The sequence below is a fragment of the Pseudonaja textilis genome, chromosome 2 (genome assembly GCF_049901715.1).
Source record: "Pseudonaja textilis isolate UNSWEBS1 chromosome 2, rPseTex1.2, whole genome shotgun sequence".
Taxonomy (NCBI): Eukaryota; Metazoa; Chordata; class Lepidosauria; order Squamata; family Elapidae; genus Pseudonaja; species Pseudonaja textilis.
The window spans coordinates 216,367,989-216,386,025 of NC_141991.1; the positions used below are offsets into that span (position 1 = coordinate 216,367,989).

At 33.6% G+C, this 18,037-nt stretch overlaps 1 protein-coding gene across 1 annotated transcript in view; it reads right to left on the reverse strand.

Annotated features, from left to right (window-relative positions):
• The window catches only part of RHOBTB3 (Rho related BTB domain containing 3), a gene marked incomplete at its 5' end in the record, with an annotated part of 33,079 nt that extends 18,209 nt beyond the window's left edge, over positions 1-14,870 (reverse strand). Inside the window, 5 exons of the mRNA XM_087923221.1 lie at positions 1,751-1,862; positions 4,456-4,607; positions 10,895-11,087; positions 14,333-14,541; positions 14,756-14,870. Of these exons, the coding sequence (XP_087779347.1) occupies positions 1,751-1,862; positions 4,456-4,607; positions 10,895-11,087; positions 14,333-14,541; positions 14,756-14,870 (781 nt within the window). The remainder of the gene's footprint in view (positions 1-1,750; positions 1,863-4,455; positions 4,608-10,894; positions 11,088-14,332; positions 14,542-14,755) is intronic.
• Positions 14,871-18,037: the final 3,167 nt, after the last annotated feature.

Here is an 18,037-nt window from a genome sequence, read left to right on the forward strand (position 1 = left end):
TAACTACATTTATCCTGAAATCTTGAAGACCTTTATGCAAAAGTTAAATCCTCATAGACAATAGCATTAAAAGTATTTCCAGCAGAAAACAGCACTGTAGAGCTCAGATTTGCTATTAAGAACATAATTTCACTCCATATGCAACAATTATATTTCAAATCTAATTTTCCATATTTGTATTATATTCAGAGTACAAAGAGTGTTTGTACTCTGAATAACGTCACAGATATTTTTGTTGAATTAAAGATGACTTAGTTTACAAATGCAGTACAGTTGCTCAAGGTTTTGTTTCTTTCTACCTTCTAACAGTTTTAAGAACCCTAACTGTTTTTCAAATAAAAAGAGCTAAGATGCTATCTGGGGAAATGAGGAAGAAAACTAAAGTTGCCATCATTGTTCACATGAAGGAGAGACAGTTGATGAACTGAAGTCATGAATGAAGGTTAGGCAACAGAATTCTCACACTCTTTTTCTGCAACTTTCAGAAACTTCCCTGTCTGCAGAGCTGTTGTTGTCATCCCTAAAATAGGCTTAGTATTAATATACTTAGCATAAACATACCTACTTTCCTCCAAATCCTAGGAAAAAAATAACTCCTGACTCTCCCATGTATATGACATGACTTTGCTCAGTTTGCCTCATTATTTCACCCATTATAATCGATGCTGCTACCAAGCACAAAAGGTTTGCTCAATCCTGTATGAAAGATCTAAGCTCACTTTTTTGTACCAATTCCATTCTAGATAAGACTTTGGACATAAAAATCAGATATCTCCTCTTTCTTTGGTGCCTTCAAGTCAGTCTTTGTGCCTTCAAGTCAATTGTCCCATGGGTGCTTTTTCAAAAGGCAACTGGACTTTGTTTTTCCTTGAAGACGTTTCGCTTCTCATCCAAGGAAACTTCTGGATGAGAAGCCAAACATCTTCAAGAAAAAACAAAGTCCAGTTGTTTTTTGGGACAACCATGACCTGGGTGACTGAGAATCCCCAAAAACCTTCAAGTCAGTCCTGGCAATTGCCTATACTAGAATCCTTAAAAGTGAGATGAGTGGACAGAAAATGGCATATATTTTATGATACCAACTTATTGTTTTGCAATTTTGTAATCAGATACTCTATGCTTATCCTAAAAAAATAAAGAGCATTTTGAGATGTCCAATTTATATTGGGAAATAAAACATAAAATAATAATTATCTGCTCATAATTCACCAATACTTTACTTCATACTAAATTTATGTGAGCATTAAAAAGTTACATCAACTTCTTCCTATATTTTATATAATCAAATAACATTATGCCCTATGTAATTGATGGGAAACATGCCAATATCCAGACACAATACTAATAAAGACTCTGGACAATACTATTATTTTAAACGGAAAGAACATTCAAACGGATGTTCTAGTTTCCATCCTATTACCATTTTATTCTTTTGAATGCTTCTGGAATTATAAACCACAGAATAAGGATGGTATATGAGTAGAGACAAGCATTTTGTTTTAAAACCCATCTTCAAGGAAAAAAGAAAAAAAAGACAAACCCTACAGGTAGTCCTCAACTTATTCTAAGAATAAGCTCCTGTCATGAAAGTTGTTTGGTAATGCTGCATTGTCCATGACACCCTATCTAATTTCCAAATATTCTCTGGCCCAGAAAGTTTGGAGATTCCATTAGGAAATACGATTTTACATTCTAATTTCATAAGCTCTGCAACATTATACAATCCACTGCAACAGATATTGGAAGGCACCTGGCTGATCAAGCTGAGGTGGCTTAACTCCTTGACATTTATGACTTTTCTTCCTTTTCTTCATTTTTTCAGATGATTTCTGATTCAAGCTTTGTATCATAAAATATTCCAGCTAAAATCAAACAAAACATGTATCACTAAATTTTGTAATCAAACTCATTTAAGAAGATGCAATTGATCAGTGTCACCCATATTTCTAATTACTACTATTGTTGTGCATCTAAGCTTTCCTAAATACTCTGGATATAAATGGTTTGCAATCCTGCTTAAAACTGTTTAATTCTCACTAAAACCAGCAGAAAGTAATCTAACAAGATTATATATTTGAAACAAAAATGCAACTGACTGTAGAGTACTAAAAGTGTTAGAAAGTACTTTTTATGGTATCAAGTATGTTTGAGCAAAATTGTAGGGAAAATCCTCAGGGGTGGGCTTCAAAATTTTTAGCAAAGGCTTTTCTGCCCGGTTGCTGGGTGGGTGTGGCCATGGTGGGCGTAGCCCAGTTAGCCTTCTGCACCATGGTGTGGGGGGGTGTTTTTCCCCTCCCCGGGCTATGGAGGATTTCCTCGAGCCTCCGGGAGGACGAAAATGGCATCCTCAGGCTCCAGAGGCTCTCTGGCATCCCCAGCCTTCCCGAACTTCCAGGAGACCTGTTTTTCACCCTCCCCAAGCCTCCGTGCATGCCCTGCACTTACCTGCATCCAAAATTAATCGCATGGGGGCTCCTGTGAGGGGCGGGGTGGGTGGGGTGGGGCCATCCAGGAGCAGGATTTGGGGGTTCTCCGAACTGCACAGAATCTTAGCTAAGGGCACTCCCGAACCTCTGTGAATCCCCAGCAGCCCACCCCTGTAAATCCTGCTTCCTGGACCAAATCATGTAATTTTATTTTCTGTGAAATCACATAAATGCCCAACTAGAATTGCCACTGAGAGAGCAACAGACAAACAGCAAATGATCACAGTTAACCTGAGATGACAGTGCGTGCTGCCCTCACTTTTCACTGTAACAGGTAGGCAGAATGACATACTGTATGGTATAAGGTCTACATTTTCCTTCCAGATTTAATAACACAACTTTCTAAGACTACCATAATAAAATAGTAAAAGCTTATCAAAACAAAATAAGAAATTTATATAATTTATAAAATTATAATTATAATTTTATAAATGATATATAAAAATTTTGTACGAGTTAAGTCACATGTGTCATGAAAGCCATATTTATTATTGATTTAGCCTTGTGGCAGAACTAGGAATAATTAACCCTTGTGATTTATAAGGAAAGATAACACCAAAATTAGTGCAAGTGAGGTATTAATATGCTTATTCTCAGAGTACAAGTTTTCACAAATAATATTAATTACTACAGATTTTTTGTGTGAGGTATAACTGTAATAATAGTTATATGTGTTTAAAAAGTGGCAATAAAAACCATTTCATTTTTATTTTACCAGCACTTAGAAATGTTGCAATTACTTTTTTTATAAATGAGATACCATGTGATTACAGAAAAATATAATTGGCACACTTTACAAGGGATGATCCCTCACACTTTTTAAAAAAATAGTTTGAGGAATATATGTAGAATAACTTTCCTTATTATTTTAGCTTACTGATTATCCTGTTTTTGATGTGAAAAACTTCATACCCATTGAAGCCCCTTTTTAAAGCAGGTGATTCAACAAAGTTGGTGGCAGAGTGATTGGAATGCAGTACTGCAGGCAAATTCTGCCCACAATCTGGAGTTCGATCCTGATCATCTTATGGTTGACTCAGCCTTCCATCCTTCCAAGATGGAAGAGAACCCAGATTGTTGAGGGCAATATGCTGGTATTGTAAACTGCTCAGAGAGTGCTATAAAGTACTACAGAGAAGTATATAAATCTAAGTGATATTGCTATTGCTATAATGGCTCGTATTGAAAACATTTTAATTAGAAAAAATCAATTTACTTCCAAATTAAGATTAGTGAATCTACTAGTAGAAGCATATATTATTACTCATTTGAGACTATTATTTATGTTTTTAAGACACAAATTCATTTGTAAATGTCATTTATTCCATGACTGAGTATATCTCACCGAAGTCAAATTAATTTAATGATTGTATTTACGTCTAATATTGATTTAACCAATGATCAACTAGATTTATTAATAGAAATGAATATGCTGTTTTCCCTATAGACCCCACATGATGTGATGGCACTGATCTAGAATAGTAACCTCAGGTCATTAGATTCTTAAGTACCTCATGCTATTCTTTTAAAAATGTATTTTAGAATATTAAATATAACAATCATGGTTAGAATGTCTAAACTGATTTCTATCAGATGACTAGCATACTCTTTCTATAAGATCTTGCAGCATATTGAGAAAAAATACTAATCATATTTCCATTATACTATTTATAGTTATAAAAATAGTTTGGACTAGATATACTGAGGTAATAAAATTCTAAATCAGCTTTCCCAAATAATCAACCTTCTGAGGTAGTAGGATTGCACTTTTTAGCAAAAATGCTGGCTGAGAATTGAAAGTTTGAATCCATATGTATCTGGAGAATGCCAATTTGCGGAAGACTGACTTATCAAAGTATGGGCCTTGATTGTGTGTCACAGTTTCACAATTGTTCTCACTAACATCTGATCTGAATTTTGGAAACTCAAAAGAAAAAAAGTCAAATACTTTGCATCTTAACATACTTACCACCCCACCAAAATATTTTCCTATGTAAAAATCATTGAGGCTATGCAGTTCCAAGTAAGTGGCTCCTAGTTCTTTAGCAAGTTGAATTCCTTCAGAAGCTGTAACACAGCTACCTCTATCTGAGATACACAAAGGACAAGTGCAGGGGACTTCTGTGAAAGCAAACAATTCATGAAAAATAGTTTAATTACATTGGTTCTTATTCAATGATTCTAAACTCTATCATGTTAGTTATGCATTAAACCATGGAGTATTTATTCCTAAGGACCAGGCAAGAATTATACAATCATTTTAACTTGAAGTTTCATTATTAGATATTTTTCCTCTATATATCTTTAAAATTCTTCATGCTTAGATTTATCTGAATAACAATTGCATCAAAGTTTTCTATGATGCTGAATTGCTTCCCACCTAAAAACAAATATGATTTACTATACCAAAATTACTGCTCTTGAACTGCAGGAAAAAAAAGGTTTTTTTGGTAAGAGATTGAAACCTCATTCCTTGGTCTCCTTTTTGGATTACTTGAAGCTGAATATAATTGTCACTTGTATTTGGCAACAATTTAAAAAATAAACAATTAATGAGAAACTATCATGGCTATTATTTAACTGTATATTATTATAACAAATTAAGAGATATATTTAGAATATGCTAAATAAAATTTCACTTCTATAAGAGTTTTTGTTTTCTTTCCCAGAGCCTTCTGTAATTCCCCAAACTGGGACTGAAAAATTTATGGATTTTTTTTAATAATATGGGATGGAACACTCAAGCTTCTCAGAGGTTCAGAGAGAGTTGTACTGCTGAAACAGAGAGTATCTGTAGCTCAGGGTTGAAATGAGGAGTCTTCAATGTTCTCTAATTTTGGTTGTTTTCTTGCAGATGTTTCATTAATCAAAGTAGGGCTGAAATCCTCTATTATGGCAGAAAGACTTAAAAGATACCAGAATCACTTTATACACACTGATCAAAATGGATTTCTGCGTAAGAGGCAAATAAAAGATAACATGAGAAGAATCTTGAATACATTGGAATATTATGAAGCACACCCAGAGAAGCAAATGGCCTTAGTGTTTTTAGATGCACAAAAAGCCTTCGATAATGTAAATTGGTAATTTATGTTATTGCAAATGGAAGAGATGGGTTTTGGAGAAAGATTTATCAAGGCAATCGAGGCAATATATCATAAGCAATCCGCAAAAGTAATGATAGAGATTTGACGATAATATTAAGATTAAAAAGGGAACTAGACAAGGATGCCCTCTGTCGCCACTGTTGTTTGTATTGACTTTGAAAGCACTAAACAGAAACATCAGACAAAACAAAGAAGTAAAGGGAAAGAAAATAAAAAAGGAGGAATACAAACTACAAGCATTTGTAGATGATCTGGTCTTTATATTGGAAGAACCACTGAAAACAGAGTCCAAATTGATAGAAAAGATTGAAGAATATGGACAAGTGGCAGGATTAAAAATAAAGAAAGAATATTTAGACTTCAACTAATGCAAAATGCAGTGGTGCACACAGTTGTATATCTTATTAGAAAAGTACACTTTATGCTCTGTGAGCTACATTGGTTGCCAGTTTGCTTCCAGTCCAATTCACAATGTTTGTTTTAACCTTTTAAGCCCTTCATGGCAGGGCTTGGGTCATCTGAGGGGCTGCCTCTTCAAATTTATATCTGCCCAACCCATCAGGTCTAATAGAAGACATACTGCAGGTTCCATCCACAGGGTTTATGCTTGGTGAGAATGGCACCTTTGTCAATAGGACTGGGATCTCAGGAAAAGAGTAAAATCTTATTATAGCTCCATCACTATGGCTGATACACTTTCCCCTGTGCAGTGTTTTTTTAATGATGATTATTTTATACTTTTAATAATGATTGGCTTTATGTATTTGTTTTAACGAATTGTTAAAATTAGTTAAAAAGAATTCTTGTGGGATGGGCAGCCATATAAATGAGATAGACAGACAGACAGATAGAATGTCTCTTCAAAAGTAAACCCTTCTTTTCAATTAAATTCACTCTGACAGGATTATAATCTAAAGAATAACAAATAATGCCTATGTATCAATACATGCAGCAGATATCCCACTGATTTATTATTAATATTGACAGTTCTTGCTCCTTTAAAAAACTACACAATTCATTTTACTGAAAGATTATCTGTGTCACACAGAAATAAGCATCCTTTTTCATTTAAATTTTTAGCTAATGAAAACTTTCAAATATGAATTTAGTCCTAAGTGAATAGGCTATCGAACACAATAAGGTGAATTCTGAGCTGAAAGCTATCACTCAGCAAAGGTATTGTGGTTAATATAATATTCCAAGAGTATTTAATATTTATTGCTAGCCAGTCAATACGGCTTGCAGATTGAATAAATAATCTCTAGAAAAAAATATTCTTACAGGTGAACAAGCAATTATTTATATGTGTCTTTGTATGTGTGTATCGATAAAATTACTAAGACTTAAGATTAACTTAAATGCTTTTTAAAATATATAATTGTACACACCTCTTCACAGTATACTCAAAATTAGCTCTGTATCCACTGATTTTAATAAACTGCAAATGAATTCCATTTGATAATCCTTCAAACAAAAGGAAAAAATTCTCATCTATTAACAGTGGTAAATCACATTATAAATAACTAATTATTTCAATTAGTTTATCAACCTTTCTAAATAAATTATGTCCATGTAAGACAACAGCAACATAATATAAACAATATTTATAGTTATCTCTATAAATACATCTATTAGCACATCCACATCGTTATTCTTCAGAAGTACTAGTGATACCATGAATAATGATTAAGATTTATTTCATAGTAAATTTTCATTCTAAATAAAATATTAAATAAGTGAAATCTTTTTAATCTTAATGAGACTCTGGTACTTTTTGCTATTTTTCTTTGCACTGTCAAAGAACTTCATCACAGTGCAAAGCTGTTTTCTTCCAAATCTGAAAGCGCTTTATTTTTTTCTTCTCCACTTAAAAATGCTCTGCAAAACGTAAAAGCCTATGAAATTTAAGAATTCATGCATTGTAAGGTTAAACAGCTTTAGCTACAATATACAGCAATATAATAAAAAAGCATGCCCCTGCATAGTGATTATGAAACAAAAGAACTTTTGGAGAAATATTTCCATTTGAAATTAGAAATCCCAAATTACAAAATTGGAGGGTATTATTTAAGCAGTCAAATTTAGTCCTGTAATCCAGATGAAAACACACCACAAGCAATTAGCACAAGCACTAGCCGCCACCTAACATTCAATAAAGTGGAGACTACCACCTATCTGAATAATTGGTTTTACTGTTAAACTGCTCTCACTGTTAGAAAACTTTTTCTAATTCAGTCAGAATGTATCTTTCTGCCCTGAATTTTTCTTTGACACCATTTCATATATTTGGAGATTATATCCTCCTTATCATCTTTTTTAAGACTAAGCATGCCCAGCTACGTAGAACTATCTTCATAGTACTTCATAATCCCCTGATTGTCCTCAATATCATTCTATTAACTTGTCACAATTTCTCTGAATTTTTCTTCTAAGTGCAGTGTTTAGAACTGAGAGCAACATGAGGTAGGTCTGACTAGAGCAAAATAAAATGGAAACATTGCATTATTTGGACATTATACTTCTGCTGATGCAGTCTAAAATTGCATTTATTTTCTTTGCATCCACATTACACTACTTTCTCACAAATACAGTATGTACATGCCTCATGCTCTACTGCACATTTGACATTTCCTTCCTAAGAACTTTGTACTTGTCTCTGTTAAAGTTTATTTTGTTACTTACAGCCTAGTTTTCTAACCTATTTTGATCACTTTCAATGTTGCTGCTAATGTTTAGCTATCCCAGCTAATTTTGTAGCATCTATAAATCTGATAGGGATTCCTTCCATCTCTTAAACTAAATTCCTTAAAAAACATTGAAGATACCAGACCTAGGGTTGATCTGTATAGCACCTGCTCAATATCTGATTTCAGTATGATGTAGCACCGATGAGCATTCTCTGAGTACAATTTTGAACCAAATGTATAACCATATGTAACTATATTGTTAAACAGCTTGTTTTGAATTGCTCTGTTGAAGTCAAGATATATAATAACTACAGCATTTCCATAATCTATTAAGAAAATTACCTGATCAAAAATGAGGTAAGATTAAGTCTGACATCCCAGCACACCCCATGGTCGTATAATCACAATCTGGGTGCTTGGCAACCAGTTGATATGTCCAGTTGTAGCACATGAAATCACATTATTATAATTTGCAACCTTCTTTGCCAGCTTCCCCAGAAAGATAATGGAAAGAAAACAGCACGAAAGGCCGCAAGTTACTGGGGTAAATCTTCCCCACCCACACGATACTCTCCCCCAGGCTCTCTGTGCTCATGCCGTACTGGCACTCACATACCTTGTGCATCCTCTCCAACCCATACCCCAATCTCTTACTCATGCTTCTGACACATACCCTTCAACCTTCCCAACTCACACCTCTTGTGCACCCCTTACAGTGTTGTGCACTCCCCAGCCCAAACCAAACATCTCATGTAGTCTTTTGCATCCCAATTCACGCCTCACCTCTTGCACATTCCTTTACACCCTTCCTAACCTGGGCCCTCACCACACTCTTGTGCATTCTTCCAACCCATCCTGCACCTCTCAAGAATTCCCTCATATCCTCCCCACACCCATGCTACACCCTCACCCACCTTCCCCAGTCCATGCCTTCACTCTCCAACTTTCATGATACCTCTCACATGACCTCTTGCAAAGTCTCCCCAACCCTCACAATTTCTCCCTCGCACCTCCATAAGTCATCTTGCTTCCTCCCAAACCCAGCAGCAGTAGCCACTTATCTGCCTGCTGGCCTGGGACTTGCAACTTCCTGTCAGTTTCCCCATTGACTTAAGCCAAGGATGTTGCCTTGCTTAATGGTTATGAAATTTGATCAACAAAAGCAACTCAGACTGCAGGAATAGCCATCTCTAAGTGATACAGTCATGCTTTACAAGCGCATTGCTTAGCGACCAAAATTCAGATCCCAATTGCAATTGTAAGTCAAGGACAATTTCTATCACTTAATATAAAAATTGTCTAAAATCATTAAATAATATTATAAAGAAGCTTAAGTGCCAAATGTTTTATGATCAATGCACCACACAAACTGATAATATATCATGGAAATTATTAAAATTAATTTTCTTACCAAAGACTGCTAATAAGTCTCTCTAGATTAATCAGTATTAATTCTAATGTGGTCTTTTGGTATTAAGAATTTAGATTGAGAATTTCTGCTGCAGAATTCTTAAATTTCAGCTGTGGTAAATACAAAAATAATATCTACCCTAAGAAAAAGCTTTGTTATGGATATACAGTAATATAGTGGATGACTTATTGCAAGTGTGTAAAGTACAACTTATACACACATTATTTAGAAAACCTTTTCTCACAATTACAAATTATGTGTTTCTTTACTCTGAGTTCATGAATCACTATACTAGTTTTGTTCCTATACAAGTTCAGAAAGGGACGCAGGAGCTCACAAGGAGGCAAGTGAAAATATGAAATGCCAAAACATCATGCCACAAATCCTATGACTTAAATATAATGAAAATGTTCAAGTATGATACAGTAGACTTTGCATCATGATATTTTGTCATTTTTCCATCATTAATTGTAATTAGTCTTCTACAGAAAAGTGATACTTTCCTGGGAAAATCTGCTCTTCATAATTGTACCAACCAAATTTTAAAAAGAACCACATTCTTCAGCTTCTAATTCAGAATACTGCTAATGCTTTTAGATTGCTTTTAAAATGAGCATATGGTAGTCCTCGAATTGCGACAATTGAGCTCAAAATTTATGTTGCTAAGTGAAAAATTTGTTAAGTGAGCTTTGCCCCATTTTACGACATTTCTTGCCACCATTGTTAAGTGAATCACTGCAGTTGTTAGTAACATGGTTGTTAAGTGAATCTGGCTTCCCCATTGACTTTGCTTGTTGCAAAAGGGGATCACATGACCTCAGGACACTGCAACCATCATAAATATGAACCAATTGCCAAACACCTGAATTTTGATCATGTGACCACTGGGTGCACATGTTATAAGTGTGAAAAATGGTCATAAGTCAATGCTGTTGTAACTTTGAATGTTAACTAAGTGAACAGTTGCAAGTCAAGGACTACCTATATAACATGATACTGTTTCGAGTTATTCTCATTTTTTTTTCTCTTTCAACTGGAACCCATCAAACTAGGTAAAATGTTTTCTGAATATTAAGTTCAATTCTAAGAAGTACTAACTATACCATGAGTGGTCGAATAACAAAGCTGTCTGATCATGATTCATCCAACACTTAGCATAATACTGATATCTCAGCTGTTTATAACATGACTTCTAGCACATACCGTTTTGTCTTGCACCAACAGCAGAAATTATAACTGGAACTGAACAGTGACTAAGTGTTTTCTTTATCAGTGGTGCATAAATATCTTTTACTTCTTGAAATGAAGACTTGTCATTTACAGAATATTTAATCACAATGATATCTGCTTCTCCAATGAGGTTCCGAGATGTATACCAGTCACTCTCAAAAATATCCTATATAAAACAAAAAGATGGAGCTAAATTCCCTTTTTTATTGATCAAGAGATCAGAGCACACAACTGTATAATAACTGAAAGTTTACTAAAACTTAGGATACAACATTTGTTTTGTGGGTATTAAAAATATGTAAAGCTGTCTGCAATAAATCAATTTGTTCAAACTTCATCTTGCTTTCTATGTCTTGCTTGTAGCAAACTTTATGTTAGTATGTCCTTTTTAATTATGAGTTTGTACACATAGATTACTAGATGAAATTAACAGAGTTAATGGCTGTACAGGATTTCCAATCCAACTGTCTAAATTTTAAGATAAATTTTCTATTCAATTATTGATATAATTTATATATAAAATACATGCATCAAAACTACCACTCATTTTAGTTAATTATAGCAATATCAGTTCATTGGTGCAGTACTAATACATTTTGAAAGCAGAAGCATTTGACTTTTAAAACGTTATCCTTCCTGGAAATTAAGGAAAAGGTATAATTGAAAACTGAATAAACTGCTTCACTGGCAGTTTGTTCCTGACCTGGATTTACTGGATAAATAACTGCCATTAGTTCTTCATTTCTGAATATCAGTTAAAAATAAGCTATTAGAAATCAATTACTAAAATTCCTAATAAATACAGTGTTCTTTTTTTTTAAAGGCTGTTCCAACGTCCTTTAATGATTGAAGAGCAAATAGCTAACTAAACATTTTACAAGAGCAATTAGAAATACTTTTTCTGAGATACTGAATCTGCCAACTTAAGTTTGTCTATATTTTTCCAGCATTATACCCTTTGACCACTTCGTTATATTCCACCTTTTATTACAATCTTTGTAATGCTTTCAAAGTTCAGGTTAGAATCATGATATATTTATTCTTAAAAGAATTTGAAGTTCAACTGTTTTTCCAGTGACATTCTGGGAAGTTCACTATTTTAGAAATGAAAGGTTAATCCAATGTTCTTATTGTCAGCTGATGAAAACTTTAGACCTACTATTAGTGAATTTTCTCCTTTTTTAGGTTGTAGTATCACAAGTCGAAGGACTTCAGAAATCACACAATTTGAAAACTCAGATTACCCAATATTTTAAGTAACTGAGAAAAAAGGGAACATAGGCTAAGTTCAGAATGCTCAGAGGTATGAGAAGTTCCTGCGAGTGGGGATGGAATGGAAAAGGCAAAAGGTATGCAGGAACAATATTAAGACACCAAAAAGACAGCAGGAATAATAAAATTGAAATGTCATAATATAGTTTGACATAATGAATATTTAGAAGTTTTACACCATGAATACCATGTATACGCTTCTCAATCCACATTCTGAACCTAATAAATTACCCATTAAGAAATATTAGTATTGAATACTAGATTTTTACACATGCAAGATATTGTTCAACCAATGACAGATATTCCTAGATATTGTCTCTCTATTTCAAAGATTCAGAGATCCTTATTCACTTACATGCAAAAATCGCAGAGTGGGACTAGAATAATTAGAAAATAGTAAACATTCCATCTGAGTACAAATTAACATGGTAAATACCACAAGCAATGTCTGATTTATGTGTATGTAGAACACTTTACAAACTGCTGCAAAATAATGACCTCCATAAAAAGTTAATCTCAGGTGCAGTTTATTCCTGAAGTCTTATATAAGACATATGTAAGTAATGGTTGAAATGAACATTTGAGATGAAAATACAGGATCACCAGGATCAATAATCTTCCATTATCTATGTTTGCATGTAAATGTATGAATTTAAAGTTAGTATATAAACTTAGGGCATGTTTTCATAATTACTTGGCAGTAATTACAGATCTCCTTCAAATGTGCCCCAATTACTCTTCTGTCCCATTAGAAGTCTTGCGCACTAAATAGATTTTTCCCCAAAGTTATCTATGCACATTTCACATACAACATATTTCATGGATGGAGTAGGGAAAAGTTGAACTGAAGCTGAATATCGATCCAGTAAATATAGATCCTAGATGTCATCATCAGAATAAATTAGAAAAAATGAGCATGTCTCTTCAAGCAAAAGTATTTTAACTAGTTCTTCGTATTAATTAGGTATTAAACCTGTCCCATTTCTAGATAGGAAGCCTTAAGCCTAAGTGAAACTTCTATAAAAGAAATTCTTTTGGCTCAGACAACTGCAGTGGTTATAATACTGTAGTGTTATCTAATTCTACTATTCAATAATGCCTGTGGTAACAGTGTGAAAAACAACACTGTGGTGAGAATGATAAGAACTGTCTCATTACGTATCTCTCTTGTTTAGCTTACTTTCTTAGTTTTCCTGACCACCTTGCAGGCAGTGATTACTTCTGCGTGCTGTCCTGGTATTCTAAAAATACATTCACCCTAATATTCCTCTTAACCTCTTTATGTCAGATTGGAAGCATATCATTTATATTATAAAGGATTATTTTATCATTTAAAATTAAAACTCTATGAATATCATCAACAACTATCAGATAGTTTCAGGGGATGGATCCTATTAAAAATATGTTATCTATCAACAATGACTAAGATAAGCAGCATTTCACTTGTAAGGATTAATTACCAACATTATCTGACAATATTGATAAACTTTCATAGAAATGTAGCTCTCTGCTATTTCAGATGCAGGATTTATTTCTTGTATTTAAAATTTAAACTAAAGGTTATTTATTCACATCCATATAAATCACTCAAAATATCACATTAAGATATGAATCTAGTTGCTTATAAGTTATAATACTAACCTCAGATACATAATTAAAAGCTATTTTTTGCATGATTAAGAAAAATAACTGTCAATTTTTACAAGTTTACATTCATGCAGTATAAATAATATTCTAAGCTGAAAGTTAAACAATTTGCTTTTAGAAAAAGATCCAAATTAAAATTTAACATTAAAAAACCATATTGTATTCTATTGGTTTCAATAAAAAGAGTTTTATTCTATGACAAAAAAACTGTTTCAATTTAGGAATAAAAATACTTTTTATATTTTAAGCTTGTCAAATACCCCCAAAATGTATTCAACTGGGAGCAATTTGTAAAAGATTAACTCTTTTTTATCCAATTTAACATATTAAGGGCTGAGTACTATTTTAGCACTTGGCCCAGATTGTAATAAAACTACAATTCTATACGATTGCAGTGAAATAAGCCTAATAGAATACTTTGAGACCTAGGTACTTCAGAATAGACATGTTTAAAACTGCTCTATAACTTTTTTTTCCACTACATTCTCTTACCCAGAGAGGACAGTCATGTATCACCAATCTGACGTTTCCAAACACACAAGCTTGATACTCGGTGAATGCAGGATTTCTAAGGTAAGTGGCAGAGTTTAATAACAAATTACTGTCAGTCTCTGAAACTAAAGCACTTCTCCCGAGATAGGTCCAGATCAAACTCTTCTGCTGATCATCCTCGGAAAATCCATCTCTTTCATTCCCAAAGGCTACAATGTGAACAGACCTACAAATAAATAACATTTCAATGTGTTGCATTAAACATTTACTAAGACAAAATTAAGAAAATATAGGACGGGAAAAAGAGGAAAACCAAATTATATACATTTTTAAAAAATAGACATACAGACCGATGTACACTGATATATATATTTGATTTTAGAGGAGTCCTAATGCTAAAGGAACAAACAATAATCCACATACATGATTTTAAATCCAGAAGCACGAAAGCAAATTTCCTTCGAACTCCACAAAAGCTGCTCGCATTATAAATCCAAAGCCGTTTGAATTTATTCTTCCTCCATTTCCTGAGGCTGTTTCATTCACCTAGTCGCAATCGCCGTAGCTCTGGGGAGTTTCCGTTCATGTCTTGTTGGGTAATCTTGTCTCTGTAAACCAGAAAGAGGGTTAGCTCCGTGACAATAGCTTGCTTGCTGTGCTGAAGATGAAATTAGCACATAAACTCAGCAACCAGCAGCCTCAAGCTCAGCCATTGCCTCGTGACGTCAGTATACGATACCAACAAAGACTATTAACATCCGCAAAAGAGCGCTCTGTATTTCTGCATAGCCTGATACAATCAGGTGAAACCCACACACATAAAACTACAGCTTTGAGAATGGTAGCATCTCACTGACGAGAAGGAGACTATGTGATATATTGCTGCTGCTGAAAAGAGATGCATAATAAATCCATGAGCTCACTGGCAGCCAATCGACTTCAGAGTTGCCATATGCAAGAAGTCAGGCAGATCAAGTTAAGAGACAGGTCAACATTCTAGAAAAGAAATGTCTCCAATTTAAAATCCCTTCCACTTGCACAAGACAATAGCAGTTTTTAAAACAGCAGGAATACACAACGTTTCAGATTTCATATTATGCTGTTTATTATCAACCAGCAGGCTAACATTAATTTTTATTTAATCTTAAAATAATCTGTTGGATGTCAAACAAATGTCATTTTGAAAAGAAAAAAAAATGAGCATTTTAATTTCAGCATTTGCCCTGCCCTGGGCACTTCTATAAATTAATAATATTACAGAAATATCATTGTCAATAAAACTCTTGAGGGAATATTTCAATTACAAACTCTGGTGTTTACATGAAATACCAAGGAAAAGACCTTCTGAACATAATAGTTATATCTGTATTGCTAAAATGGGGGGAAACTATGTAACATTATTTCATTTTCTCCCAAATTGCTAAAGTACAGTTATTCAGCCTTGAAATGTAAAACAAGTTAGGTTTACAGTAACTTTAACAGACAATAAAACATATTTTTCAATTGATTTTTCAAAATTTCAAATATGTTATTCAGAAAACTTAATTTAATGAATTTAGCATAGTATATATTTAACCTACTGTCTAACCTAACCTAACTATATTATTTAACCTACTGTCATCGTGCAACCAAAGCAGCATTCTCTAGCCCAAGAGGTAAATAAATACTGGCAAATTTGGGATTGCAAATAACAAAAACAAATGTAGAGGAGAAAATCTGGTTAACTCAAAAAAGCCCAATAAGTATTAAGAATATGCAATGTATACTGACGGTTGCAGGGCAGAAATGTAACATGAGGAGTTAAGGGAGGAATTGTATTTTTGATGAAAGAACCTGGAATTCTAATAAAATATTAATAATAAAATAACTCCAATTAAAGATGATCCACAGTAGGGGTTTTTTTGTCCCACTTTTGTTAAAACAAATTCTGGAAAACCACTGTTTTACACACTAAACATTCTCAAAGGTTTCTGGAAAGTTTGGGCACACATACAATTATCCTCAAATAGAGCCAAAAAAAAAAAAAACTCTGCAGGTGAGCTATCATTATTATACTTTATATCCCCTCTGAATAAAGGCAGTCAAAGAAATATATATTTATTTGCTATTTCAGTACTTAGGTCCTCTTTTATTTTATTTTTTCTTTCCATTTAACCCAATTGGGAGTTGAGTTGGGAGTTAACGGTGCCAATTCCAGGCCAATAAACTTTGTCAGCTGCTATTGGGCAACTGTCAAAGCTCTAAGGAGGCTTAGGTTCCTATGGCTCTTTGGCTAAGGATAAGACATGCCGGTTCTAGTTGATGTTGCAGGCAGGGAATGTTATTTAAGTAAGTCTAGTCAACTTTGTTCACCATCATGGGTTCTGTAATTTCCTAGAGACAAGAAAATACTCTGAAAAGTTGGGGAAAAAAATCACAGCCTCAAGCTTCATGTTCGTACAGACAGAACCAACAAACATATGCAGTTAGAACTTAGCACTAAAAAACACACACTGCATAGATTTATAACCTAAACAAACATCATTGTGATCTCTTTCAGGGACTATATTATAGTGATAAAATAAGATGTTAAGACAGAACTTTCAGGACCACAAAACATTTTAAAAAGAAATTTATTTCAGATCTATATAATAAAATCAAACTCATGGAAAAAAAATAGCAATCTTCTATTTTCTTTGTTTGAATATATGGTGTTTAATTTCATTGTACAAGATGCAATGACAATAAAGTAAAGTAAACTAAACTAACTTGAGAGCACTTATAAAGGAGTTGTGCATAATTCTAAAACAAATCTACTAACAGCATCTTTATTAACTTTATTTATTAACTTTATTTTGCATTTAAAGAGGATGCTTTGAAATAAAGAAGTCATTTTGAAACCCCAAAAGTGGAAAGGCACAAAATATCAATGTCTGAATCACAAGCAATGATGCTTTGTTTCATTTTAAACCTCTGACATTGCAATTATTTATGTTAAACATAATATCTGGCTATTGTAGAGTTGTGTCCATAATTTGTTGCAGATGACCTGAAGAATGACTTGCATACAATGAATATTACTCATATAAAGTTAGGGAAGTTTTATTGGGCAACATGCTTTTCATTAATTAGATTTTAATGGGAAAGCAATTGCTAGGCTCTACCCATCCATCCCTCCAGCCAGAAAGTAATGACAGTGCCAGTGGCTTTTAACATTGACTACAAGGTAATCCTATCAGATAAATTAGAATCATAGAAATGATTTTTTTTCCTGTGACTTCTTAGGAAGATGAAGCATTAAAAAAATCTTCCTGATTATTATTAATAGTAATAATTTATGTTGCCTGACTTCCCGCAACGTTTTTTTCTTCATGGCAGGTGAAATACTTCAGACAGAAATGAGTCACTGTCCCACTTCCTTTGTTTAAAAAGGAAGAAAAATTGAATTGGAATGTTTATTCTTTTTCCAGATACAACATATTTCTGTAGTGTTTAGATTCACGTGTTCTTAAGAGGATATGTCTCAAAGCAATTGATAAATCTACCGAAAAGAGAAAAACAGCCTTAGGAAATTCTATCGGGATTTTTTTAAAAAACGAATATATATGCAAAGCTTTATTTCCTTGTTATTTTTAATTTACAGCTCGCGTTTTAATATATGTAAATTCCATCCCATACATGTCGCCCTTTAGGGGAGAGATGGGAATAGAAGATGGTGGCTGCCTC